This window comes from Pipistrellus kuhlii, unplaced genomic scaffold (assembly GCF_014108245.1).
Source record: "Pipistrellus kuhlii isolate mPipKuh1 unplaced genomic scaffold, mPipKuh1.p scaffold_m20_p_4, whole genome shotgun sequence".
Classification (NCBI taxonomy): Eukaryota; Metazoa; Chordata; class Mammalia; order Chiroptera; family Vespertilionidae; genus Pipistrellus; species Pipistrellus kuhlii.
This window is the reverse complement of record NW_023425540.1, coordinates 88927377-88954341: the sequence shown is the minus strand read 5'-3', so window position 1 is coordinate 88954341 and position 26965 is coordinate 88927377. Positions and strand designations below refer to the sequence as shown.

The following is a 26965-nucleotide window of genomic DNA, read 5'->3' as shown; positions in this document are numbered from 1 at the left end:
GAGCTCTTTTTAAAAAATATATTTTTATTGATTTCAGAGCGGAAGGAAGAGGGAGAGATAGAAACATAAACGATGAGAGAGAATCATTGATTAGCTGCCTCCAGCATGCCCTTCACTGGGGATTAAGCCCGCAACCCTGGCATGTGCCCTTGACCAGAATCGAACCTGGGACCCCCTCAGTCCGCTGGCTGACGCTCTATCCACCGAGCCAAACTGGCTTTCCAGCCTGCTTCGATTGACGATCACACACATTTTGAGGCTGCACCCAGGGCAGGCCCAACCCTCAATTCAAAGAAGGAATAAGCTGTCACCATTGACCTTACTAGCTTTCTGGAGATGAAGAGGGTGGGTGCAGGGATGACGACAAGTGTTGCTCCTGCCAAAACCAGTTTGGGTCAGTGGATAGAGCGTCAGCCTGTGGACTGAAAGGTCCCGGGTTCGATTCCGGTCAAGGGCATGTACCTTGGTTGCGGGCAGATCCCCAGTAGAGGGTGTGCAGGGGGCAGCTGATCTGTGTTTCTCACTCATCGCTATCCCTCTCCCTTTCTCTCTGTAAAAAAAATCAATAAAATATATATATTTTTTAAAAAGTGTTGCTCCTGGCTGGCAGGGGAAGTCCTCTGTGTCATGGGCTCTGTCCACACTTCAAATGTGGAACAGGGTGGTCAGAGCCACTCCCTGGCTGTGGTCACAGTGCTGTGTCACAACTGTTGGACTAAATGTAAAGCTGCATTTTGAGTTCTGTGAGTCCTTACCGAGCACCGCGTCCGCCCTCACAGCCCATCACTGCAGGAGGAGAGGACTGGCCCCACCACTCCACGTGTCCTGGGAGAATCAGTGCCCAGCAGCTGCCATCCCAGTTCGAGCCCCAGAAACAAAGCCCCTTTCTTTTGGAAGCCATCTGTGAGAACAATGGTTTTTATTTAAAAAAAAAACACACACGTTTTTGTAACATAAGACAGGATCATTGTGGCTGTGCCTCCCCTCCCTCAGATGGCATAGAGAGGTGGGCAGGGTCACAACCTGGAAAAGTCTCCTTTGTGCTGCTCCAGCCACTGATCCAGTGTCCTGGCCTTGGGGTTGAGCCTCAGGGTCAGTTCGATGTTGCGGTCGGGTTTCAAGGCATAGAAACGGAACATGTTGGCCAGGTCCCGGGCGCCAGGGAAGCCAAGCTTCTCATAGTCCTCAGGGGTTGTCTGGGAGTAGAGAGGGGGAGGGTGTCTGTGAGGATCCATCATCTCAGCATCCCGCTGAGGGGATAGGGGCTGGGGGACACCTCAGTCCCTACGTAGGTCCTCGCTAAGTCACCCCGAACCATTCTACAAGTTTAAAAACCACTGTTCTAGGTCAGTTTAAGATCCTGAGATGAAACTTCAGTTCCTCACAAATCAGAACTCTGTTTACATCACTTTCTTGCTCAGAGTCCAAAGCTGCTCCCCTTTCCAGACGGAATTGGATCTGAACCCCTCACATCCTCCACAACCTGCCTCAAGCTTTTCTTTGTTTACACAGTGACACATGGCCGATTAGGGCCTCTTTTCTAGTGTCCATCACTGCACATTTTTAAAAAATATTTTATTGATTTTTTTACAGAGAGGAAGAGAGAGGGATCGAGTTAGAAACATCGATGAGAGAGAATCATCGATCAGCTGCCTCCTGCACACCCCTTACCGGGGATGTGCCCGCAACCAAGGTACATGCCCTTGACCGGAATCGAACCTGGGACTCTTCAGTCCGCAGGCCGATGCTCTATCCACTGAGCCAAAGCGGTTAGGGCATCACTGCACATTCAAGGCGCATAACAACTCAAGCAGGGGACATTTTTGATACACCCATTTCATGGATAAGGAAACTGAAGCAGAGAGGGGTCAGGGACCATGCCTTAGACTATACACTGACAGGTGTTAAGGGCAGGGACTAGGATCCAAGTCTGGGGGGGGGGGTTTATTTGGCCCCAAACTCCCATCAAAACTCTGTTTGGGTCTGGGGGCTCTGCAGGTAGCTGCTGTCTTTTAATACCTAAGAGTGTTAATGAGATTTTCTTTAATGAGAAGGTCTTACTTTCATAATGGGAATGGCAACAAGAAACCTGGGGTCTACACTGGAAGACTGTGGGTCAGTGGGGAAAGGAGGATACTGTGGGCCTCCCACCCAGCCAGGCCATGTATGTGTGTGGGCTCTCTCTCTGGCCTCTTCCCTCTTTCCTTCAAGCCACACCCCAAAGGAGCCCAGCAGCCCTGCATTCTCACTCCTAGCCGTGGCCCCTACGGTTCCCTCTTCTGGAAACCTTCCTCCCCACCAGGTCAACCACCCATGCCAGAGATTTCACTCAGCAGCCATACTTGGCTCCCAAGAATAGCACAACACGGATGTTCACAGTTGTGATGAATTCAGATGTACCTTCAACTCCTGGGGGGTTGAAATGACAGCAGGGGCCAAGGGGCTCACCTTGGCATCGTGCACGGTCTTCCCAGTGTGCTTGGAGAGCAGGGCAGCATACTCCTCCGCTGTGTGCCTGCAGGTACTGAGCCCAAGGTTCTGGCCGATGTATTCTTCTGGCATCTTCAGCAGACTGAGTACCACAGGGCCCAGGTCAGCAACAGACATGCCATCCATGGGTATGTCACCCATGGGCAAGCCTGGGGGAGAAGGGGAAGCGAGACATGCTGGCATGTGACAGGTCCTGGAGGGGACAGTAGGGTAGAGTCTAGTGTTCCCACCAGCCAACCAACCGGACACCTGCCCAGATCAGCACATGGCATGACCTAGACACTTCCTGGTATCTACGTCAGCAGAAGCAGCAGTGGAACTGGGTTGGAAAATGGGATTCAAGCCTGGCCAGCATAGCTCAGTGGTTGAGCGTTAAACCAGGAGGTCACAATTCAATTCCTGGTTGGGGCGCATGCCCGGGTTGTAGGCTCCGTCCCTGGTATAGTATGTGCAGGAGGCGGCCAATCAATGATTCTCATCACTGATGTTTCTATCTCTCTTTCTCCCTGCCTCCACCCCCTTCCATCCCCACTTCATCTGTGAAATCAATAAAAATACATTTAAAAACAAAACGAAAATCCTCGGAGCCTGGGTTACTCCATTCTTAGAGTAGGGAGAACCCTGGACCGGCCGCCCTCTCTTAGGAACAAGGGACAGGAAAGGAAAGGGCTTCAAAAGGTTCCCCAAGATCTGCTACTCTGGGGCCCACTGCTCCCAAAACACTGGCCTGAGTGTACTTGGCCATATCCTGAATTTCTCATGTGGAAAATGGGTTCTCCAAACACCAACTTTACTGACAGAATGACTAGCTGCCAAATTGTGATTTTGTAGATGGAAAGGGACGGCAGTGTTTAGATGTGAGCACTTGGACCATGCCATTTTCCTCACCTATAAAACGGGGCCATAGCAACTGCCCACTCAGATCACCCAGGGGATCTTGTGGGGATGAAGGTCTAAATCAGAACACAAGGGGTGTCTGACTAGCTTTGCAAACTATAAAGGGTGGTGCCCATGTACCAACACATGGACCAGACTGCAGTTCTTGAGAAAGGGTGAGTGAGTGTTTATGCACAAAGGGGTGGGGGTGGCCCGCTGAGGGAACTCCCCTCCCACTCGGGCCTCCTGAGCGTCCTGCTCTAATCCACTGGCTAACGGACAAGGCACAAGCTGTATAAGATTCCCCAAGCCAGCCGGGTAGAGATTTGCAGATATGGGCAAAGAGAAGCAAGTGCTTTCCACTTTGTGAAACCTACAACTGGGTCTTGTCTTCCAAATCCTCTCATTTCTGAAGGAGAAATAACAATAACTGCACTTGTTTCTGTCAAGTTTTTCACGAGACAAAGACCGTATCACCACATCTCTGTAGATTTCCTCACTGCCCCTGTGAAAGTCAGTGTTATGCCCATTTCACAGAGCAGGAAGCAGAGGCCCAGCAAGGTTCCTTGCCTTGCTTATAGTCACAGACCTAACGCGAGAGCCAGGACTCAGGCCCAGAACCACCTGAGGACAGGCCCATAGCTTTCTGCGACAGCCATAGTGCCACCCTGAGCAGATGCTCAAGGAGGAAGGGCACTCACTCAGCAAGTAGCTCTTTCCATCCGGGGCTTTCTGGGGTAGGAAGAAGGAGAGGAGGTTCTCGAAGTAGCAGGGCAGCCGCACGCTGGTCATGGGAACACCGATGTCCCGGAAGTACTCCTCCACCTCTCCTTTGCCATCAAAGTGGCCTGCCACCAGCCTCCCCGCCGTCAGCTTCTTGATGTTCTCCAGGCCGCTGTACACCACGTAGTGAAGGCCCAGGCGCTTGGCCAAATCGGCCAGCAGCTTTCCCTGGAGGACAGGAAAGGAGGATCCACACAACGCTGGGAGGGAGGGTGTGTGTCCCTAGTCACATCCCAGCTCTCCAACCCATGCAGCCTCAGTGCCGGAGGCTAAGAGCCTGACACCACTTCTTCTTCAGGGAAGGCCCCTCTTCCAGAAGGATGCTCACACGTGCCATCGTATCCTTTAACACAGGATTGTAAGCCTATACCGCCCACAGAGCTTTGCATCACCTCTCCAGATCATCTGGATTGTTTATTTTCTGATGTGCTTGGCTACAGCCCACCTATGTGCAATCTGCTGCTAAGCCCTCTTCCTTGGAGAGCCCAGGATTCCCCAAGGGAGGTGCTGCAGCTCAGTGGTTAAGCACATAGGCCACTTGGGCTCCGGTCCTGGTTCTGCACTGCACTATGCGATGCTGGACAAGCGATCTAGCCGCTCTGCACTCGTCAGTTCAACTGGGACCACAATACTACCTGCTGCATAAGGCTGTGTAGGGGATTGGCTGGTGGCCTCCAAAAAGCTATGTCCACATCCTAACCCCTTAGAACCTGTGAATGAAACCTCTTTCGGAAAAGGTCACTACAAGTATAATTAAGGAACTTGAGATGAGATTATCCTGGAATACTCATTTAACCCATGACAAGTGTCTTTATAAGGGACAGAAGAAGACACAGAGAAGACCATGTGAAGACAGAGGCAGACCGAAGTGATGGGGCCACCAGAAGGGGCAGCCACAGGAGCTGGGGGAGGCAAGGCTCAACGTCTCCTTTAGCGTCTCTGGAGGGAGCAGGAGCCTGGCCCTGTCAAAAACCTTGATTTTGGACTTCTGGCCCCCAGAACTGAGAAAGAATAGATTCCCGCTGTTTTAAGCCACCTGGCTTGTGGTCTTGTTACGCCAGCTGTGGGGCACTAATACAGGCTATCAGGATGAGATGAGATCTGCTTCAAGCAGAGAAGCTGTCCTTGTCTTCTCTATGGAATGAGCTTCCACGTAAGATGTAACCAAAGAAAGGGTCAAGGCTAAAAACAAGTTTGGAGGCCAGTGATCCAGTCCAATCAATCCCCCTTTGCTTTACAGAAGAAGAAGAAAAGGCCAGAGCTGGGAAGTTACAGGTCCAAAGACATAGCTGTGGGTAAGGCAGGATGAAAACTGAACTGCATCACTCCCAGCCTAGGGCCTTTCCTCTGGCACCAAGTTTACCTTCCACAAACACCTGAGTGTCCTCTGCAGTGTTTCGATATTCAATGAGACAAAAAGATGGCCATGTCTCATGGTTCCTCTCACATCCCTGCCACCACCATCAAGGCTCAATAACCACCCAACTAGAGAGAATCCGGGTGGAAAGCAGAATAGAGAGAAACAAAACACGTCAAAGGGATATATATGGGGGACTTTCTGGGTAGATGAAAATATATTTTTATCAAAAGGCAATTATATGGGTTTATTTACTTTCAAATTTTATCTAACCAAGAGAATTCTAACCAATTGTCATTTTAAATTCCAGACTCATGTATAATCATTGTCTCTTCATTTTTAGACTTTTAATAAAAATGTCATTAAAAAAAATTTTTTTTTTAAACTGCACAATTAAAATGGTACATTTTATTATAAGAAATTATGGGTCAGTAGAGTTAGATTTTTAGAAAGTGTAAAAAGTCATTGGATGACAAAGGAAGTGAGTGGTTGCCCGAGGCTGGGGGAAGGGGTCAGGAGTGACTATTCACCGGTATAGGGTTTCTTTCTGGAGTGATGAAAATGTCCTGGAATTAGGTAGTAGTGATGGCTCTACTACTTTGTGAACATGTTAAAAAACAATGAATTGCACACTTTAAGAGGGTGGCCTGTATGGTACATGAATATAAAAAAGTCACTGGAGAAAACAATGGAATACTACGCTGTTGTAAAAAAGGAACTCTTATCTTTTGCAACAGCATGGATGGAACTGGAGAACATCATGCTAAGCAAAATAAGCCAGTCAGTGGAAGAAAAATACCGCATTATCTAAATAATTTGTGGAATATATTGAACAACATAAAGTGATGAACAAAAACAGAGCCAGAGGAAAAAATATTTTAGAATATACTCTAAGTAATCCTGTTATTTGCAGATTTTTAATATTTCCTATAAATTTTGTGACATCATACTATATTAGTACAGTTTTGGTAATATTATTATACTTAAAATCATTTTTTTCTGGAAATATTAATGTTTATTGCATGTAATATATATTTAAAATTGTTTTTCTTGAGATATTAAAACATTGCAAAATAAATAAATAAAGTAAAAAAAAAAAAAGTCACTGGATGAGAAAGCAGCCTCCTCTTACCTTCATCGAAGTCTAGGCGGGCTGCATGGAAGTGGGAAAGGACTTCGGTGTCAGGGGTCTTTGTCAGAGTGGGCCCCACAGGCAAGTTAAAGTTGCTTCCAATGAACCAACAGGGACCCGGGAGCTCCTTTTAGGAAGCACTGCAACTAACCCAGCCTCCCCACGCCTCCTGCCTGCCCTCACCTGCTTGACCTCCTGCTCCCGGCTGCAGTTCTCCCAGTAGTTGGTCACGATGAAGGCGGCGTGAGCCCCACTCAGGGCCAGTTCCATACTGGCCTCGTCATCCTGGTCTCCCCGCACTATTTCTGCACCTTGTAGCCTCAGTTCCTTTGCTGTCTTCTGCCCAGGGTCCCGGGTTACAGCCCGAACCCTGAATGTCCCATCTTCCAAGAGAGTCCGGGCCACTGAGCCCCCCTGGGCACCTGGAAGAGTGAAAAAGACCTAAAGGTACTGGACGATATACCAAAGTCCAATCCTCGGTCAAGGCAGGTACAAAAATCAACCAATGAGTGCATAAGGAAGGGGAACAACAAATTGATGTTTTTCTCTCATTTCTTCTCTAAAAATCAATCAATAAAAAATAAGTGTATAATGTAGTGGCTTTTAGTGTATTCAGAGTTGTATAACCATCATCTCAGTCAATTTTAGGACATTTTCATCTCCCCCAAAAGAAAATCATACCCATTAGCAGTCACTCCCCATTCTCTCCTCCATCCAGTTACTGGCAACCACTAATCTGTTTTGTCTCTACAGATTTGCATGGACTCCTTCAACATGTGGCTTTTTGTTTCTGGCTTCTGTCACTCAACATCTTTTCAAGGTTCATCCATGTTTTAGCAGCCATCACACCTATACCTTTTTAAAAATTTTAAAAATTATGAAATATTTAGATACAAAAAGGGATAGTGACACTCATGTATCCACCACTTAGCTTAAGAAGTAAAATATTACTTATACCTTTTCAGAAAAAAAAAAGATTGGGAAAATTACAAAATTAAAATAATCAAACGGGAAAAAAAATTATCCATAAATTCAGGGTGGAGCGGCCCTAGCTGGTTTTGGTCACTTTATAGAGTAGGGGTGTCGAACTCAATCAGAGAAGGGGCCAAAATCTAAAATCCAGCCTAAATCTCGGGCCGAATGGTTTACTGAACAGTCATAAACTGTCATTGTGATGGAAACGCAGCGGAGTGCAGTGATGACAGCGCGGTGCGGGCCACATTGCAAGGCCTGGCGGGACGGATTTGGCCCACGGGCCTTGTGTTTGACACATGTGTTATAGAGCATCAACCCATGGACTGAAGGGTCTCGTGTTTGATTCCAGTCAAGGGCATGCACCTCAGCTGTAGGGGCACGTGCAGAAAGCAACCAATCTCTCTCACATAGATGTTTCTCTCTCTCCGTCCCCCTTCCATTCTAAAAACCAATGGAGCCGAAACCGGTTTTGCTCACTGGATAGAGCATCAGCCTGCGGACTGAAGGGTCCCAGGTTCGATTCCGGTCAAGGGCATGTACCTTGATTGTACCAGAATCAACATGAGACTTTTCAGTCCACATGCCGATGCTCTATCCACTGATCCAAACCAGTTAGGGTTTGTAAGTTTAAGCCAAACTGACCACATATCACCAGGAAGCAAAATTTCAACAGTCTGAGAAAATGCTCTGGAGAATGAGCATTTTGCAGCTTTTAAACAAAACAAAAAAAGGTCACTGATTTTTAGGGAGAGAGAAATTTGTTGCTGCGCTTATTTATGCATTCAATGGTTGATGCATGTATGTGCCCTGACGGGGAATCGAACCCGCAATCTTGGCATATTCGGACAATGCTCTAACCAACTGAACTACCTTGCCAGGGCCTAGAGCTCATTTTATAATTAAAATTTAAGGAGTCCTGGCCAGGGGGCTCAGTTGGTTGGAGTGTTGTCTCATACACCCAAAGCCGGTGAGTTCAATTACCAGTTAGAGCTCAACCAATGTTTCTCTCGCCTGACAAAATTTTTCTCTCTCCCTTCTTTTATCTTTAAAATCAATAAACATTTCCTTGGATAAGGCTAAAAAAATAAGTAAAAGGGGATGTAATGAAATCCATTGGTGGTAGATTAAGGGGGTGAGAGAAAGCACAGTGGGGAGGGGAATCACTGGGATGCATAAAAAACAAAACAGACACACATACTTCTTTTACACTGGTGGCTACGGGATAGTTAACATTTACAGGACGCGGAGGTGGTATGTGGGCAAGAAGATAAGAGTTCTGTGGTCTTGTGCTCTGGTGCTAGTTGTGCCTTTAGGGGTCTGGAAAAGATAACTCTGACATTTCAAAAGTATGTGACCTTAGAACCCTAGTACCCTGCTGGTGGGAATGCAGACTGGTGCAGCCATTATGGAAAATAGTACAGAGGCGTTCCAGGGGATCAATGGGGGGGGGGGGGGGGGGGGGGAGAGAGAAGAATGTAATACTTTCAACAATAAAGAATTATTTTTTTAAGTATATCACCTTAAATGCAAAAAGATAATAAATTTACTTAAGGTAGGTTGGTCAAGGAAGCTACAGTCCTAGGACTCAACTACCTGCCATAACCCGCTTTTAGTTAGGAATTTATATAACAGACCATTCTGTATGGTTATTTTTGGCCCACCATGCAGGCCTCTCCTGAGCTTGTCAGGTTAGTATGTGGCTCCTTTTTCATTCACATAGATATGGGGGTTTCTTTTTTGGGGTGATGAAATCTTCTAAAACTAATCTGGGATGATGGTCACTGAACTCTGCAAATATACTAGAAACTAGTGAATTGCACACTTTAAATGAGTAAATAGTATATGAATCATACCTCAATATATGAATTGTACTTCAATAAAGCTGTTCTATGTTTTAAAATATATACTTAAGTATACACTGAGTGGCCAAATTATTATGATCTCTGAACACATAATAATCTGGCCACTCAGTGTATGTGTGTACATACACACACATTATCTATCTATCTATAGATATGTGTGTATAAGGCCCGGTGCATGAATTTGTGCATGGGTGGGGTATGGCCAGCCTGGCCAGGTATCTATCTATATCTATAGATATAGATATGTGTGTATAAGGCCTGGTGCATGAATTTGCGCATGGGTGGGGTATGGCCAGCCTGGCCAGGGGGAGGGGACATGGGCTGTTGGCCAGCCTGCCTGCTGGTCAAACTCCTGGCCAAGGGGACAATTTGCATATTATCCTTTTATTATATAGGATATACACTGAGTGACCAGATTATTATGCATTCAGAAATCATAATAATCTGGCCACTCTGTGAATCATACATAAGTACCGTGTTTCCCTGAAAATAAGACATCCTCCGAAAATAAGACCTAGCACATGGAAAGATAAGACATCCCCTGAAAATAAGACCTAGCGCAACTTTGGGAGAAAAAATTAATATAAGACACTGTCTTATTTTCGGGGAAACAGGGTATATATGTTATATGTATAAAGTACACACACACACACACACACACACACACACATATATATATAGATAGATAGTCCCCCCCAAAATGTATACACACTTTAATAGCTTTTAGCTCAATTAATGTTTCTTTTTAGATTTAACTCACTGGAATTAATAACTATTCAAAATGTATACATTTTTGGGGGAAGAGAGAAAGAACAGGTGGGGGCAAAATAAAGCACTACTGTACTGTTTAAAAATAACTTAGATATTTCAAATTTGGTAGGATGCTCAGAAAACGGTAACAGAGATGGATGGGGTGGGGGGTACAGAAATGGGACGGAGATTTAATGTCGGTATCATGTGCAATTACTCCTCATTTAAAGTTAAAGTAATGTTTTTAAGATTCAAAGGACACCTGCGCTCAGGTCCTGTCCCCACGGCCCCAGCCGAGGCCAGAGGTCCAACCTATCTCACTCTCCCGCCGACCCCTTGGGGATGGCTCCCTGAGCTGGGGGAGGAGGCCCCTGGCTGGTGAGAGGTCCTGCGCTACGGGGGGCCTCCGATTGTTTGGGGTTCCACTTACCGGTGGCTCCAAACACCACCACTACCTTCTAGTCCGCCATGTGAGCGGGAGCGGGACACGCGGTCCTGAGAAGCTGGGGCGCGCGGGGTGGGCAGCGGGGCCGGGGGTCCTCGCCCTGAACCACGCGCGTGCACCCGAGGAGGCGGCAGCCAAGGGAGGTCGGGATCTGCGGCCCCTGGCCTCACCCCCCAGGCCTGACACCACCTCCCCAGCCCGAGTCTCGGACCCTGGCCCCGACCTGTGCTACCCCCTCACCACTGCCTGGGTGGGAAACACCACGGATAATGCGGGGGGGACGGACGGGGGGCGGGGAGGATGACGGGACTTCGATGTTTGCAGCCGAGTCCACACGGAGAGGGGGGGATGTAATCCCACGAAGGTTGCCCACCCCGGCCCGCAGCTTCATTCCTGCGCTAGCAAGGCCGCCCTGCACACCGGGACCTCCTAGGCGCCGCGGCTCGGAAAGCCTCGCCGTCCGGGTCCTAACTCCGCGCGAGCCGGCGCGCCCCCCACCCGCGGACAGAGATGGTTCATCCCGGTCCGCGCGAGCCAGCGCGCCACCCCCGCCCGCGGACTAAGATGGTTCATCCCGGAGAATCCGCGGTGTTTCTGGACCCGCCCCCGCCTCAATCTCCTGTCTGGCGTGGATGTCTGGACTTGTAGATAATGGGGTGTCACCTAAAGATGAGCAAGTCTATTTCCGTGCGTTTTATCCCCTTCAAGGCCCGGAGTTATTTCTTATCTGCCTGACACGTTGAGGTTGCTGCTACTTACTCAGATTTGAATGATTTTTAACCAGAAAAGGGAGATTTCTTTGTGCTCAACTAAAACTCAACATTGACCCTCATTCTTCTGGAAAGTTATTCTGACTGGAAAAGAACATTTGCTTTTTCATTCACTCCAGAATATGTCTGGGTGTGGCTGTGAGTGAGTGGTCAAAGCAGGCCAGGGGATCCGTGGGGTGATTCTAGGCAGGTTCAAGTTCTGCTGCTTATTAGGGCTCATGACCCGATGTTATCCCAAGAGGTTGATACTCATCTAAATGATATCAAGGGCAGGTACCTTGATTGCAGGGTCCTCCCCAGCCTGGGCCCTGGTTTGGCAACCAATATGCTTCTCTCACATAGATGTTTCTCTCTGTCTTTCCCTCTCTCTTCCACTCTCTCTGAAAATCAATGGAAAAAAATATCCTCAGGTGAGGATTAAAATATACATAAATAAATGATGTCAAACTAAGAAACTCTGATAACAAAATACATATCCACTCATCCGGGACTGTCAGGTTTGGGACGGCAGGTATTTGTGTTCACTGCTGTATTTCCAGCACCTGAAATAGTACTTGACACAAAGTAGGCTGATCGGTTGTCTAAACATCCGCAAGGCACTGGACATGCTCATGCTAAAACTGACACTGTTTTCCTGTTTTGATAAGTTCAGGCATTCCCCAAAGAGCTCTGTTCTGTGCACCAGGAAAGTAAAGAGTTCGGCTCTGCACCTGCACAGGTGTGTACCAGCTGCTGGAACCTGAAAAGTAAAGAGCCCTACTATGTACCTGTGTGAGGAACTAGCCCTATATAAGCCAGACCCACAGCAGCAGTTTTGGAGTCAGGCTGTTATTAGTTGCGTTAAGTCCCCTCCCTCTTTTCTTTCCCTCCACCTTGATTCTAGTAAACTTCTAATTTTTTAAATATGTTTTTATTGGTTTTAGAAAGAAAGAAAGGGAGAGGGAGAGAGAGGGGGAAAAAACCCCACATTGATGATAGAGAAATATCAGTGGGCTGCCTCTTGCATGCCCCTGACCAGGAATCGAGTCCGAAACCCACAACCCAGGCATGTGCCCTGACCGGAAATCTAACTGGCAACCTTTTGTGCACAGGAGAACCAAATTAAGTCACACTGGCCAGGGCTAAACCTCTAATTTTGAATCTGTTTAGCTTCCTCTCCTGATTTCTGTTTTGAGGGATGGGTGAAAGAACCTCTTTGTCAGGGACAAATTCCCTGTCTCCCTTACTTGCTGCAAGTAAGTAAAACTCCTTGCAACAACCACCTCTCATTTTCAAACACAGCATATTAAACAGTGAATTCCTTGAGTTCAATAACACAAATGTTTTTCTAGAATAGCTACCCAGAAGTGTAATTGTTGGGTCAATGAGAATGCCCATTCTAAATGTTAACAGTTCCTGCCAAATAGTACCCCCTTCCCCATGTGAAGAAAAAAAGAGGCTACCATAGGAAGTCTGACAAGTTCAATAACTGAAAATAACCACACAGGTTGTTTTGATCAACAAAACATTCCTAACTTGCCTGGCCCGGGTGACTCAGTAGCTGAGCATTGCATGAACCAGGAGATCATGGGTGGATTCCTGGTCAGGGCTCATGCCCGGGTTGGGTTGCTGGCTCAATCCCCAGTGTGGGGCATGCAGGAGGCAGCCAATCAATGATTCTTTCTCATCTTTGATGTTTCTATTTCCTTCTCTTCTTACTTCCTCTCTCTGAAATAAATAAAAACACATAAAAAACACCCCACATTCCTAATTGAGTGGGTTATGGTGGGAAGTCATGTCCTAAGGCATATAGGGTAAATTAAAATTAATCTCTACTTTGAACAAGCCCTGTCCATTGTGTATGTGCATCTAGAATATATTTAAAATGTGAGAATGTAAAGTTAAACATCCTAGTGCAGGGGGGGGGGGGGGGGAAGACAACCCCAGCATTCCTCATTGTTCTCTTTCAACTACATACTTCTACAAACTATGTTAAATGTTAAGTATCCTGCCTCCATCAATATAAAGTAATATCTGTCCATTTTATTTTTTACTCAATCCTAGAGATTTTCCCACTTTTTCTCCTGCTGCTTTAATCTTCCACCAATAGATTTCATGTAACCTTTCTTAGGTGTTCTCCTTTCCTATATACAATAATAAAACCCTAATATGCAAATTGACCAAATGGCAGAATGTCCCGTTGCCATGACATGCACTGACTTCCAGGGGGCAAACGCTCAATGCAGGAGTTGCCCCCTGGTGGTCAGTGCGCTCCAACCAGGAAAGTGCTGCTCAGCCAGAAGCTGGGCTCACAGGGACAATGGTGGGAGTCTCTCCCACCTCCAGCAGCACTAAGGACCCCTGAGAGATGTCCACTTGGTGGCTTATGCCCGGTTCTCTTAGCCTGCAGGTGGACATCCCCTAGCAGGGGGTCCTCAAACTTTTTAAAGTGGGGGCCAGATCACGGTCCCTCAGAGAGCTGGAGGGCCGGACTATATGAACTACTAATTCCTACTGTAACACCTCGGCTTCGCTCACTGCTCAAAAAACCTGGCGGGCCGGATCAGACTCCTCTGCGGGCCGCATGTGGCCCGCGGGCCGTAGTTTGAAGACATCTGCGGCCTAAGGGGTCCAGGATTGTGAGAGGGCGCAGGCTGGGCTGAGGGATTCCCCCCACTCCCTGTGCATCTACCTTGGAGAGTTACCCCTGTCTTTTGAGATTTTGCTTCCAGGACTAACCCCCAATCTTTGGCTTTAATAAACTATCTAAGCTTTTCTTTAGGTTTGGAATTTCCTTTGAGGACAACTAATAACTCTAACAAAACCTGCAAACTTTCTCCCACACCTTTGCTAACACTGAACATTACCAGTCATTTAACCTGCCGCCAACCCCCGGTTAAGGAAATGCCTGGAAGCCAGTGTGGTTGGAACAGAAAGGACAGATGAAGCCTAGGGCAAGATGAGCCTGAAGAGGTAGTGCCATCGGGCCAGAAAAGCGCGTGTCCGGAGGAGGCCTCCTAAACACCTGCTCTCATTAGCGCTCTCTTTAGTTCACGCACAAACACCCCCACTTCCCGGCAGCCCCGGGTCCCCAGAGCGGAGCCACGTGCCCGCCGCGGGGGCGTGTCCTCCGCAGGGCCCGCCCCCGCTGCGTGCGCACGTCGGCCCGCCCTCGCGCTCCACTTGCTCGACTGTTCCTGACAGACGCGGAGGCAGCCACAGGCGGACGGACGGACGGACCTGCGGCCGGCCAAGGGGAGCCGAGGCTGGTGAGTGGCCCGCACCCGTCCAGACTTCCCGGGTCCTCGGCGGGCTCCGACCGGCGCTGGTTCTCGGGACCTGGGTCCTGCCAGCCGCGGCCCGCCGGGTCCCCGGCGCAGGCCTGAGGGACACCCGGCGGGAACGGCAATAGCGGGGTGATGGGGAAGGTGGCTGGGCGCGGGGGGGACCCCGCTTCACAGACGACGTTTCCGAGGGCCGGGAAGCCTGAGTGGCCAGTTGGCGCTCGGCCCTCCCTCCTGGCGTCGCGAGTGCGCAGGGTGAGGTGACCCCGGGGCCGCCGCCGGGAGACCTGGCGCTTCCTGTGGAGGTTGCAGCCACTGACCTCCCTGCCCGCACGTCCTTCCACCGGGGCCCGCGAGGCCCCGGCCCTCACCACCCCCCGCGTCGGAGACGGGTGCCTGGCGGCTTACCTCGGGCCCTGGCTCTGCCCTTCCTCCATGTGACTCACCTCACACCGAAGGGCCCTTTGAGTCACTGTTGTGACTTCGTGAGTGACCGCGGCCGCCCTGGTGCAGAGCGCCAGATGGGGAGGAGCCGTGCCCGGGGCAGCCGGTGAATTTGGGCAGCCGGCTTACCTGTCACCTCCTAAGCACCCTGCTCCAGGTGTGTTCATTGCCCCGTAAGAGCTGCCAGGCCCGCCTTGCACATAGTCTTTGTACAAGGCCCGTCTGTCTTGCCATTTAAATTGGTCTGATGAACCGGTTTTTGTGGCCTGTGGCTGTCATCCTTATTGTGTGATGGTTATGATTCTGTGAACCAGAAAAATAAACATCCTATGGTTCAGGAAGTCCTCCCATTCTCAGCCACTTCCAAAACCCTCTGAGTTGATCGTGTTCCTACTTCTGAGTGGGGTTAGGGATGAGACGGGTGAAGGAAATGACCTGCGGCGGCACATGGTGGTGGCACATGGTTGGCTGCCTCCAGATCCCATGCTCTTTTCTCAACAAATAGAAATTGGAAATGGGTTATTTAAACTGTTTTCCCCACCCCTTAAAATGTCTTCCCAAATAAAAGGAAACAGGAACTTACTGTTTTGAATTTCTGATATGGCATTAACCAGTGTGTTTTGATATAACTCCCGTATTAAAATTTTTAGTATTTCTTCTGTGAGGAGAGGGATAAGGAATACACATTAGTAAATCTGTGCTTCATTCTTCAGTTTTTGTGTGTGTGTGTGTTTTTTTTCCCCAAGAAACTTCACAAGACAAAACATCACAAGCTTACCAGGAGCTCACAGTTCAATTGGGCATTTACAAGTTTGCTTAGTGAAATTGGAAAAAGTTCTCAAATACGGTGCTCAAGCCAGAACCTTGGGTGAGAGTGTGGAAATTGGAGGGGCCTTGCAAACACACAGTCTCATTGAGTAACCTCATCCAACTCGGGGTTTGAAGAGGAAACTCTGTGATTACCCCATTTTCTGACTTGATTTGCTTTTTACCTCTGCTTGGGCCAATAAAGTGAGATGCTATGAGTCCTAGAGTCGGAGTTTGAGCTACTTTAGAAATGCCAATGTCAGTGAAAAGATGAGTTCCAGAAAATATAGCATTCCCTGCATTTAGTTCACCCTCATTGGAAAGCCAAACTGGGCAGCTGGGGCCTGTGGGCTACCTGGTTCTTTTTGGTTTTCTTTTAAAAGCTGACTCATTTCAGAGTTCACTTGGGCTCTGATCAGGATTGTACCAAAAACTGGAAGATATTTTTGAAAATTGCAGTTATATATTTCAATGTAAAACTTTAAAGTTTAGCTTGAAACACCTTGGACAGAAGAGAGGTGAAAAACTATAAATAACTTTCTGGTACATTATTGGCCATAGTTAATCAAAAAGTTATAAATAGTCATTTAATGCAGCAATTTTCAGCCCATGTGCTGTGCTGCAAGAATTTTTGAAACATGCAGTTCCAGACTAGTCAGGGGCACTGTCTTTTTCCCCTTTAATTGTCAAATTTAAAAATAACAGCAGCCAATGCAAGAATAGCCGTCTGGTGTGAATGAATCAGAATTATACTTATTTTTTTTGTTAGATTAGCAAAAAAATTTTTTTTGGTATTTTAGTAATTAGTTTATGTGTGCTATGAGATGAAAAAGGTTAAAAATAGCTGACTTAATGAAATCTTTTTTCTAATAGTGGTCAGTAGGAGAATTAAAAGACTTGGTAACATCTCCTTTTGTGTTCAACACAGTGAATGTTGTCTGATTTTAAGTAATTATATCTGTTAGGATTATTTGTGCAAAAACATAGGATTAAAGCTTTATCTTGTAATCTGAATAATTTCTTGATATTTTTGTGCTGCTAAAAAGTAGTACCATTATTGGGATAGTTAATGTAACTGCTAATACCAAGATCATATATATATATATATATATATATATATATATATATATATATATATATAAATAATTCATTCTGATGACCACTCAGGTGCTCTGTAATATTGTTCACTGTATGGTTTATTTTTCATATTGACTTCATTTATTTATCATAAGATATTGTCTCCCATTGTATTAGACATTTTAAAGCCAACTAATGGAAACAGCTGAAACTCTCAGAATTTTTTTTTTAATTTTTAATAAATTTGACACAGTAGTGAAATATAGCAGCCCATAACTGATGGTCTGATTTAGCCACATTACATATATAAAAGAATATGCTGTTACATTTATTTATATATTTTGCAAGAAATCTTTTCTGAGTGACCAGTGTCTCCCCATTTAAGAACAATAGGATAGCTCATTTGGTTGGTGCATCAGCCTGATATGCCCAGGTTGCAGGCTCAGTCCTATGTCAGGGCACATACAAGAATCAACCAATGGATGTTCCAGTAAATAAATGGAACAAGAAATTGATCTCCCTCCCTTCCTATCTTTCTCTAAAAAGCAATTTAAAAAAAGAGTAACAATAGTTAATGGCGTTCACTATAGATAATTTAACAGAGGATTGCATCTAAATTATAACCATGGCCAACTGAAATGGAGCTGGGAACTCTTTCTAGGTTGTCATATCAACCACATCTATATTCAAGACCTTACAAGGCAATATTCTGAACCCTTAACTAGGCATTTCAAAACAGCAATTAAATTTATAAAGCTCTTAACAGTGAATAGGTTTTAATGTTACTTTAATGTAAATTTAGCAAACATGCAATTTTCTATGTGATATACATGGGGAGGCAAAAGTAGATTTACAGTTGTGAGTATATGGAACTTTATTCTTGTATTATTTATTAATTATTGTATTATTTTCATACAAACAACTATAAATCTACTTTTGCCTCACCCTGTGTTTCTTTCCTTCTTCTACTTCTTCTTCTTTTTTTTTTTTTTTTAATATATTTTATTGATTTTGTACAGAGAGGAAGGGAGAATGATAGAGAGTTAGAAACATCGATGAGAGAGTGTCATCGATCAGCTGCCTCTTGCACACCTCCTACTGGGGATATGCCCACAACCAAGATACATGCCCTTGATGGGAATCGAATCCGGAACCTTTCAGTCCCCAAGCCGACGCTCTATCCACTGAGCCAAACCGGTTTCAGCTCTTTTCTTCTTTTTTAACCTTCACCAAAGGATATTTTCCCACTGATTTCTAGAGAAGTGGAAAGGAAGACTGGGAGAGAGAAATAAATATCAGTGTGAGAGAGATACATTAATTTGGGGCTGGGGAACCTGCAACCTGCAACCTGCAACCTGCTCCTGACTTGGAATTGAACCCATGACCCTTTGGTCTGCTGGCTGATGTCCTAACCACTGATCTAGTGGCCCTGGGGCTCCCTGTATTTCTTTTAAGCAAATATTTTAGCAGTGACCCAAGGGCTGTACTGTCTGCTTATGGAGTAGGAATTGCATCAGAGTACATGTATTTTTACTATTGACTGGTATAATGCTGAGGAAGGTTCTTTTTAAGTGTATGCTTGAGTTTCTCACCCTGTGTAAAGTGTACAGATACACCGCCCTAGCCGGTGTGGCTCAGTGGATAGAGGGTGGGCCTGCAGACCAAAGGGTCTGGGGTTTGATTCTGGTCAGAGGCATGTGGATCTGGGCTCGTACAGGAGGCACCCAATCGATGTGTTTTTCGAGGCTTGTCTCTGTCTTTCCCTCTCTCTTCTACTCTCCCTGAAAAATCAATGGAAAAATATCCTAGGGTGAGGATTAACAACAACAACAAAAAAATAAAGTGTACAAATACACCGACTTTTTGTTTGTACCTTACTTCAAAATGATTGACTCAATCAGTTAATCCAATCAGCCTGTAATCATTTTTGTTCAAGCGGCTATTCAACACTAGACAGCTTTGTTTTGCATGTATGTATATATATCCAAATACATACTCACTTGTATTAGAAGGTGAAAAGTAAATGGTTTATTTCTTCCAAAAAATAACACTGTGCTAGTATATTTTTTACCATGAGAAAAACATTTAAACCCTTTGAGCTGTAGTTTCTATATCTGAAAAATGAGGTTGATATTTGAATCTTAAAATCTTTTGTGCCTTGAATGCTTATTGATTTAAGAAGTGTTTCCAAATCTTTCTGTTTTGGTAAGTTTGGGTCTGGGAATCTGTGTTTTTAATTTCCCATGTGATTCTTGTTTGGGGACCTTTGTCTAAAGTACAGGCTGAACAGAAAAGGGAATGGTTTACTGGCAAAAGGGTAGAGAAGTAAGTGAATAGGATACATGAGGGAAGGGACAGCAGAAGAAGAAAGAAAGGGCTAATTGTTGCATGACAATAATTGTTGTCAGCTTGTATGCAAGCGGCCAAGCAAGTGGATATTCTCTTCCATCTGTTTAGGGGGGGAATTAATTTTTGTCACACATATAGATTTGTTTGCTTCCCAAGAGTATCATGGGCTTAATTATTGTCATAGTTGTCAGTAACTTTAATAGGGCTTTGGGGAAGAATGGCATAACAGAGACAGGTGTCTTATATTTCACCTGTCTGACTTTTTGTAAATACTCCAAGCTTCCTGCCTTTCTCCTGATGAGCTCTCTTTCAGTGTTGGAAAACTCAAATTTCACTGTCTTGTATTCAATCCCATAAGTATTTGAGGCCTGAGGGAAGATGCTAGCATGATTAAGCAATCTGCCCTCGTGCTTTCAGCTAACCTAGTTGGCTGGCCTGCCTCATCAGTCACTGTGTTGATCATATTTTTTATATGTCAAACAATGGGACCCATAGTTTCAGCATTCAGGTGTACTGAAGGAATTAATTGCTGGGGTGGGATATTTGAATCAGAACTGTCCTGGTTAATTTGGAACATAAGGCTGAATCTTGAGCATTGTTGTCTGTATTGCACAATTAGTATTTCTACTATGGGACATATTGTTGTGTTCTCTCTCTCTCTCTCTCTCTCTCTCTCTCTCTCTCTCTCTTAGAACTACTTGAAGCCTATAAACAATATATTTTTATTGATTTTTTACAGAGAGGAATAGAGAGTTAGAAACATCTATGAGAGCGAGACATCGATCAGCTGCCTCTTGCACACCACACCCCCTACTGGGGATGTGCCCGCAACCAAGGTACATGCCCTTGACCAGAATTGAACTCGGGACCTTTTAGTCCACAGGCCGACGCTCTATCCACTGAGCCAAACCGGTTTCCGCAGAAGCCTGCATACAATATAAATGTTTGTTGGTAATATGGCATGTCACATGCCCAAGTGTAGCCATCCTCTTCCTTGGACACTGGGCCTGCTGTTCATTCTAGCAAGACCACTACAGGCTGCTGCAGAGGAACTGTTATCACCTAGAAGCGTGGTTGGCAAACTGCGGCTCGTGAGCCACATGAGGCTCTTCGGCCCCTTGAGTGTGGCTCTTCCACAAAATACCACAGCCTGGGATAGTCTATTGTATTTTGAAGAAGTGGTATTAGAAGAAGTTTAAGTTTTAAAAATTTGGCTCTCAGCCGAAACTGGTTTGGCTTAGTGGTGGGGCGTCGGTCTGTGGACTGAAGGGTCCCAGGTTCGATTCTGGTCAGGGGCATGTCCGTTGGTTGCGGGCACATCCCCGGTGGTGGGTGTGCAGGAGGCAGCTGGTCGATGTTTCTCTCTCATTGACGTTTCTATCTCTCTATCTCTCTCCCTTCCTCTCTGTAAGAAATCAATAAAAAATATATTTTTTAAAAATTTGGCTCTCAAAAGAAATTTCAGTTATTGTACTGTTGACATTTGGCTTTGTTGACTAATGAATTTGCCAACCACTCACCTAGAACTATTTCCAAGACAATTTGGAGGAGGACAGGCAGGTAAAGGGAAAGAATCAGTAAGCAAAATTGAGTATGGATTGGAGAGGCTCTAAGTAGTGTTTGAAGGCAGATGAGAAAAGCAGATATAGTGAAGGAGTGTTAAACCTTCACTCCCTTCCTGGCCGGTGTGGTTCAGTTGGGTGAGTGTAGTCCCAATTACCAGTTAGAGTACTGGAGAGGGTACATGCCTGGGTTTAAGGCTTGATCTTCAGTAGGGGGCTTGTATTAGGAAGTCCATTGATATTTCTCTCTCTCACCCCCCTCTCACTCTTTAAAAAAATATGTTTTTATTGATTTCAGAGAAAGGCAGGGAGAGGGGGGAGGGTGGGAGAGAGAGACATTAATGAGAGTCATTGATCAGCTGCCTTCTGCATGCCCCTTCTTGAGGATCAAGCCCACAACCTGGGTAGATCATTTGGTTAGAGTAGGGGTGTCGAACTCAATCAGAGAAGGGGCCAAAATCTAAAATCCAGCCTAAATCGCGGGCCGAATGGTTTACTGAACAGTCATAAACTGTCATTGTGATGGAAACGCAGCTGAGTGCAGTGATGACAGCGCGGTGCGGGCCACATTGCAAGGCCTGGCGGGATGGATTTGGCCCGAGGGCCATGTGTTTGACACATGTGGGTTAGAGCATCATCTCATACACTAAAATGCTGTGGGTTCGATTCCTGGTCAGGGCACATACCTAGGTTGTGGGTTTGATCCCCAATTGGGGTGCCTGTGGAGACAACATATCGATGTTTCTTTCTTTAAAAAAAATCAATAAAAACGTATTTGCTGAGGTGAGGATTAAATAAAAAAGGGGTCCCTAACTGGTTTGGCTCAGTGGGTAGAGCATTGACCTGTGGACTGAAGGGTCCCAGGTTCGTTTCTGGTCAAGGGCATGTACCTTGGTTGCGGGCACATCCCCAGTGGGGAGTGTGCAGGAGGCAGCTGATTGATGTTTCTCTCTCATCAATGTTTCTCTCTCTCTCCCTTCCTTTCTGTAAAAAATTCAGTAAAATACATGTTTTTAAAAAAGGGTGTGTGTGCCAGGACCGGTTTGGCTCAGTGGAGAGAGCGTCGGCCTGCGGACTGAAAGGTCCTGGGTTCGATTCCGGGCAAGGGCATGTACCTTGGTTGCGGGCACATCCCCAGTGGAGGGTGTGCACCAGGCAGCTGATCGATGATTCTCTCTCATCGATGTATCTAACTCTCTATCACTCTTTCTCTCTGTGAAAAATCAATAAAATATATTAAAAAAAATAAAAAAAAATAAGAGTGTGTGTTTGACTAGCTGCTACAAGTTATGCTTTTTTTCCCCCCTTTTCATTTGGCTTTTCCAGGGCATGTGTTCAGATTTCAAAGAAGTTAATTTTCAAGTGCAAATACCTAAAGATAGAGGGACAAAGAAACAGTGATTTCTGCCCATTTGGCAAGCGTGTATTGCCTCTATGGTGTGCAGAGTATTGGCACTAAGGGGGCGTGCAAAAACAACAAACCCAGCATAGTCCTTGTTCACTAGCAGTTGGCAGTCATACTGGGGACACAAAACAGTAAAATCACTTTGTAAGGTTTATGATTGTCGTTCTGATGCTCAGTATTCGGGGAGGTCAGGAAAGTGAAGAGCTGAGAAATAGAAAAGACAGGAGAACTTGAACTGAACCCACTGGGATTAGGTAAAAGAATAGAAAGATAAAAGAAGGGAGGAGGCCAAAGAAAGGGGATACCTCTTTTTAGCAAGGTCTCAGAGGTTTTATCCATAAAGAGAATGTCTCTCATTTTAGAATAGGGGTTCTTAACCTGAATTCTGGGTCCACAGGAGAATTGTAGGGGCCTGTGGTTGCTTTGGAATGGCATAGGCAACATTTTTTTCTAATATGTGATTGTCCTGGAGAGAGAGTCTGAAGCCTTCATATGATTCTCAAAAAAGACTAATGATTCTTCTATTCTGGCAAATACCCTTTCATCGTCAGAAATACACTTCTCTGAATTCGTATTTTCAGCTGAGGAGGTATTTGGGTGGAAGATGAGAGACAGAAACACTAGGATTACTTTGTAAACAAACAGCCTTTCTGTCATCAACTGAACATCAACTGTCATGGGAAATGCATGAGTGCTCATGCAAAAGACAGCATGTTCCCACATACACATAGTGTTCTAATCTGGTTCCCAGGAACAGGGCAACTAAACACTGACTAGTGTGATGGGGGTTGTACAGGAGGCAGCTAGTCAATGATTCTCTCTCATCATTGATGTTTCTCTTTCCTCCTCCCCTTCCTCTGAAATCAACAACAAACATAAATATCTTTATTTTTTTTAAACTATTTTTTTTAAGTGAACCTTGCAAAGCACATCTTTTTTTATTGTTTTATTTATTTTATTTTATTGATTTTCCACAAAGAGGAAGGGAGAGGGATAAAGAGATAGAAATGTTGATGAGAGAGAAACATCGACCAGCTGCCTCCTGCATACCCCACACCGGGGATGTGCCCACAACTAACATACATTCCCTTGACCAGAATCAAACCTGGCACCTTTCAGTCCACAGACCGACGCTCTATCCACTGAGCCAAACCGGTTTCAGCAAACATAAATATCTATACTAATAAAAGCCTTGGTGGTCCTTGTGCACTCGCACGATGCCCTCATGTCATTACAAGATGGCCGCCCTCATGTCACAAGATGACCGCCACAAGATGGCCGGCAGGGGAGGGCAGTTGGGGGCAACCAGGTTGCAGGGGAGGGCAGTTGGAGGCAATTGGGCCAGCAGGGGAGCAGATAGGCATCAATCAGGCTAGCAGATAGAGCGGTTAGGGGCAATCAGGCAGGCAGGCAGGTGAGCAGTTAGGAGGCAGCAGTCCCAGATTGTGAGAGGGATGTTTGACTGCTGGTTTAGGCTCGATCCCGCAGGACATTCCCCAAGGGGTCCCAGATTGGAGAGGGTGCAGGCTGGGCTGAGGAGCCCCCCTCCCCTGTGCACAAATTTTGTGCACTGGGCCTCTAGTATATACATAAAAGGAGCTGCTGGAGTATTGGAAACAAGGTATGAAAGGGTATATGAAACCCTGGCCCAGCAGCTAGAAAAACCTGGGCAAGTCTGGGAACAGGGGCTAATTCCAGGACCAGCTTCCCTCTGCTTCTTTGGACATAGAAGTATAAGAGACTGTCCTAGAGCTGTAGACACTTAGCACATGCATAGGAAATGGAAGCAGTTTCCAAGCTAGTGTCCTAATTCTCCTGGAACAGCAGTCACCAACCTTTTGGACCTCACAGACCACCAGTGGTCTGCGGACCACCGGTTTGCTACTGCTGCCCTAGACAAGTGGTCGGCAAACTCATTAGTCAACAGAGCCAAATATCAATGGTAGAATAATTGAAATTTCTTTTGAGAGCCACAGTTTTTAAACTTAAATTTCTTCTAACGCCACTTCTTCAAAATAGACTCGCCCAAGCCGTGGTATTTTGTGGAAGAGCCACACTCAAGGGGCCAAAGAGCCGCATGTGGCTCCTGAGCCGCAGTTTGCCAACCACAGCCATAGACCATAGCCATTGAACTAGGCTGAGCTCAGAGTTTCTTGGGGTGCTGGGGGAGCTAAGCTCCTGAGTCCCTGGCTCTCCCTTGCCACTTTAACCATGGATCTCCACTCACTGCTCTTTATGTGTTGTCCTTCTGTGCAGGGTTTGGTTGAGCATACCTCTCAGAGCTCTGGAGCATGTGATTCTCTGCCTTTCTTGGCCTATAAGCTGTTCAACTGTTCCCTTCCCCCTAAAGTTATTCATTACTGCCTAATCATGTCCTTAGTTGACAGTATTAGTAGATGGTCTGGGCTACATGAATTTCTTCTTGATAATTATATATGGAGACAATGATGTTTGACCAGTTCTCTGGACCTCTTGGGAATTATAAGCACCCACTTCATGTATTTTTAATTTATGTAGTTTGTGGGGACTGCCTTAGGACATTATTCAATTTTACAATGTCAGACTGCTGTGTGTTTTTCTTTTCTTTTCAGTAAATTGTGATCACTAGCATTTTGCTTTTTCCCCTTGAGATAATGATAACCTAATGCCTTGATGGTTTTCTTCCAAAATGTGCTTAGAGATAGGATGTGGGCTTGTTAGGAGATTGTACAGCTATTGCCTTCTTTGGGTTAACCCTTTCCAGAGAACTTACAAGCAAGAAGAGAACTCTCACTGTGAATTCCTTCTCTAAAGCCAACTGGGGAATAAAGGTTTTTCAGTAGCAGACATCTGGAAGTATCAGGTGGCCTCTGCAAGCATGGGATGGAGGAGTGCTGGCAAGCGTTTGTTTGCTTAACCTTCCCTGGATGACTTAAATAGCAGTTAAACTGAGACAGAGTAGGTCTGTATTTATTGACCTAGGAAGATCTTTAAGCAAAATGTTGAGCTAGAAAAACAAGTTTCAGACTGGTTGATACAGGATAATACTGTTGGACAACAACACAAAATGAGTCCTCTGCAGGGAGCATGCCTCCGTACAAAAGTTCAACACAAACTTCTCGTAAGATTAGCAACTCCATAGGCCAACGCGTTGGTCAATCTAACAAGGTGGCTCCTATCTCTCACTTTGGACCCACAGGCATCTTAACATGTTTCCACTGGTCCACAAAGTGAGGCATTATTCCCAGGCTTTGCCACAATGGCTGCCTAGATTCTGGTGGCCCAGGGGGTGGAGGGTGCAGGTTGTGCAGAGGGAACAAGAAACTGGTAGCTGCAAGAGGCTGACCCAGCCTGCACAGGCTGTGTCTTTGGCAGCAGCTATTACTTTCTCACAGTAAGAAGCTAATTTTTTTTTTTTAAGAGGCAATTTAAGTATTTGTAACACTCCTCAAAACTACACTTTAAAAAGCAAAAAAATAACAGTGTCATAGTGATTATTTACCAAAATGCCCTTAAACTGTTTTTCCAGATACTCTAGCTCTTCAGTGAAGCCTTCAAAAATTGAAGGGAAGAAATAGCAGATCATCATGTGTGACTCTGCCTGGTCTACCTATAAAACTTCCATAGCCATACGTTTTACTTTCTGACCAGTGTGAACTTCCCAGGACACAGCTTCCCAAGCAACAGTCGTGCACAGGCGAGGGGGCAGTCCCTCAGCCTGGCCTGCGCCCTCTCACAGTCTGGGACTGGAGAGACTTTTACCACCGCTGCTGCGCTTGCATCCGTGAGCCTGGCTTCTAGCTGAGCGGCACTGCCCCAGCTCCTGCATCGAGCGTCTGCCCTCTGGTAGTCAGTGTGTGTCATAGTGACCCGTTGTTCCACCATTTGGTCAGTTTCCCTATTAGCCTTTTATTATTTAGAATTTTTACTTTTTGAAATATATATTTTTATTTATAAAAGAAGGGAGAGGGGGAGAGAGATAGAAACATAAATGATGAGAGAATTGTTGATTGGCTGCCTCCTGAACATCCCACACTGGACATTGAGCTGACAACCCAGGCATGTGTCCTGACCAGGAATTGAACCATGACCTCCTGGTTCATAGGTCTTTGCTCAACCACTGAGCCACACTGGCCAGGCCTGAAGAGATATTAAATACTCAACACATGGATAAGGTGACCAGACATCCCACTTTTAGTGGGACAGTCCCGATTTTGAACAATTTGTCCTGCGGAGTCTTTAAAAAGTCCCGATTTTTGGAAAGAATCTTTAAAAAAAATCAGAACTTTTTAAAAACGCCAAGGGACGCGGGACAAGTTGTTAAAAATTGGGACATCTGGTCACCTTACACATGGAGGATATGACTTAATATTCTTGGAACCAGATCTTCTGTTTCTCTGTAGTTACTATGGCAATGGGTGCTATAGAGATGTGTAAACCCAATTGTGACCTCCCTTAGTGTAGGGATGCCCCCCAAGCTTCTGGCTTCATTATCCACCAAGGTCTAGCAGGTCTGGTTGCTTCCATTCAGTCACCAAGTGGTGGTGGGTGCCATCCTCCTGTCCCCTTTGGGACCAACCATCTCCAGCCCTGCTAGTCCTCTAAAGCAAGGCTCCTCAGGGAATAATCTCTGCTTGTT

General features: G+C 45.9%; 2 protein-coding genes and 1 long non-coding RNA gene across 6 annotated transcripts in view; 1 reads left to right on the top strand and 2 right to left on the bottom strand.

Moving 5' to 3' along the window:
• Window positions 1-902: 902 nt before the first annotated feature.
• On the bottom strand, window positions 903-10957 carry NMRAL1 (NmrA like redox sensor 1). The gene is given in 5 exon segments (XM_036410271.2): window positions 903-1196; window positions 2449-2639; window positions 4068-4317; window positions 6822-7060; window positions 10656-10957. Coding segments are annotated over 5 exon segments (900 nt in total). The 5' UTR covers window positions 10696-10957; the 3' UTR covers window positions 903-1016.
• Window positions 10958-14553: 3596 nt separating this feature from the next.
• HMOX2 (heme oxygenase 2) overlaps window positions 14554-26965 on the top strand; it is a 34132-nt gene continuing 21720 nt past the window's right edge. For all 4 annotated transcript variants that reach the window (XR_006739698.1, XR_004983001.2, XM_036410270.2 and 1 more), the window contains exon 1: window positions 14554-14688. The gene's annotated coding sequence lies outside the window, so the exon portion shown is untranslated. The remainder of the gene's footprint in view (window positions 14689-26965) is intronic.
• On the bottom strand, window positions 20056-21114 carry LOC123651171. The gene is made up of 3 exons (XR_006739699.1): window positions 20901-21114; window positions 20315-20442; window positions 20056-20085 (listed from the first exon to the last, which is right to left on the bottom strand). It is a non-coding gene; the product is annotated as an uncharacterized LOC123651171 (long non-coding RNA).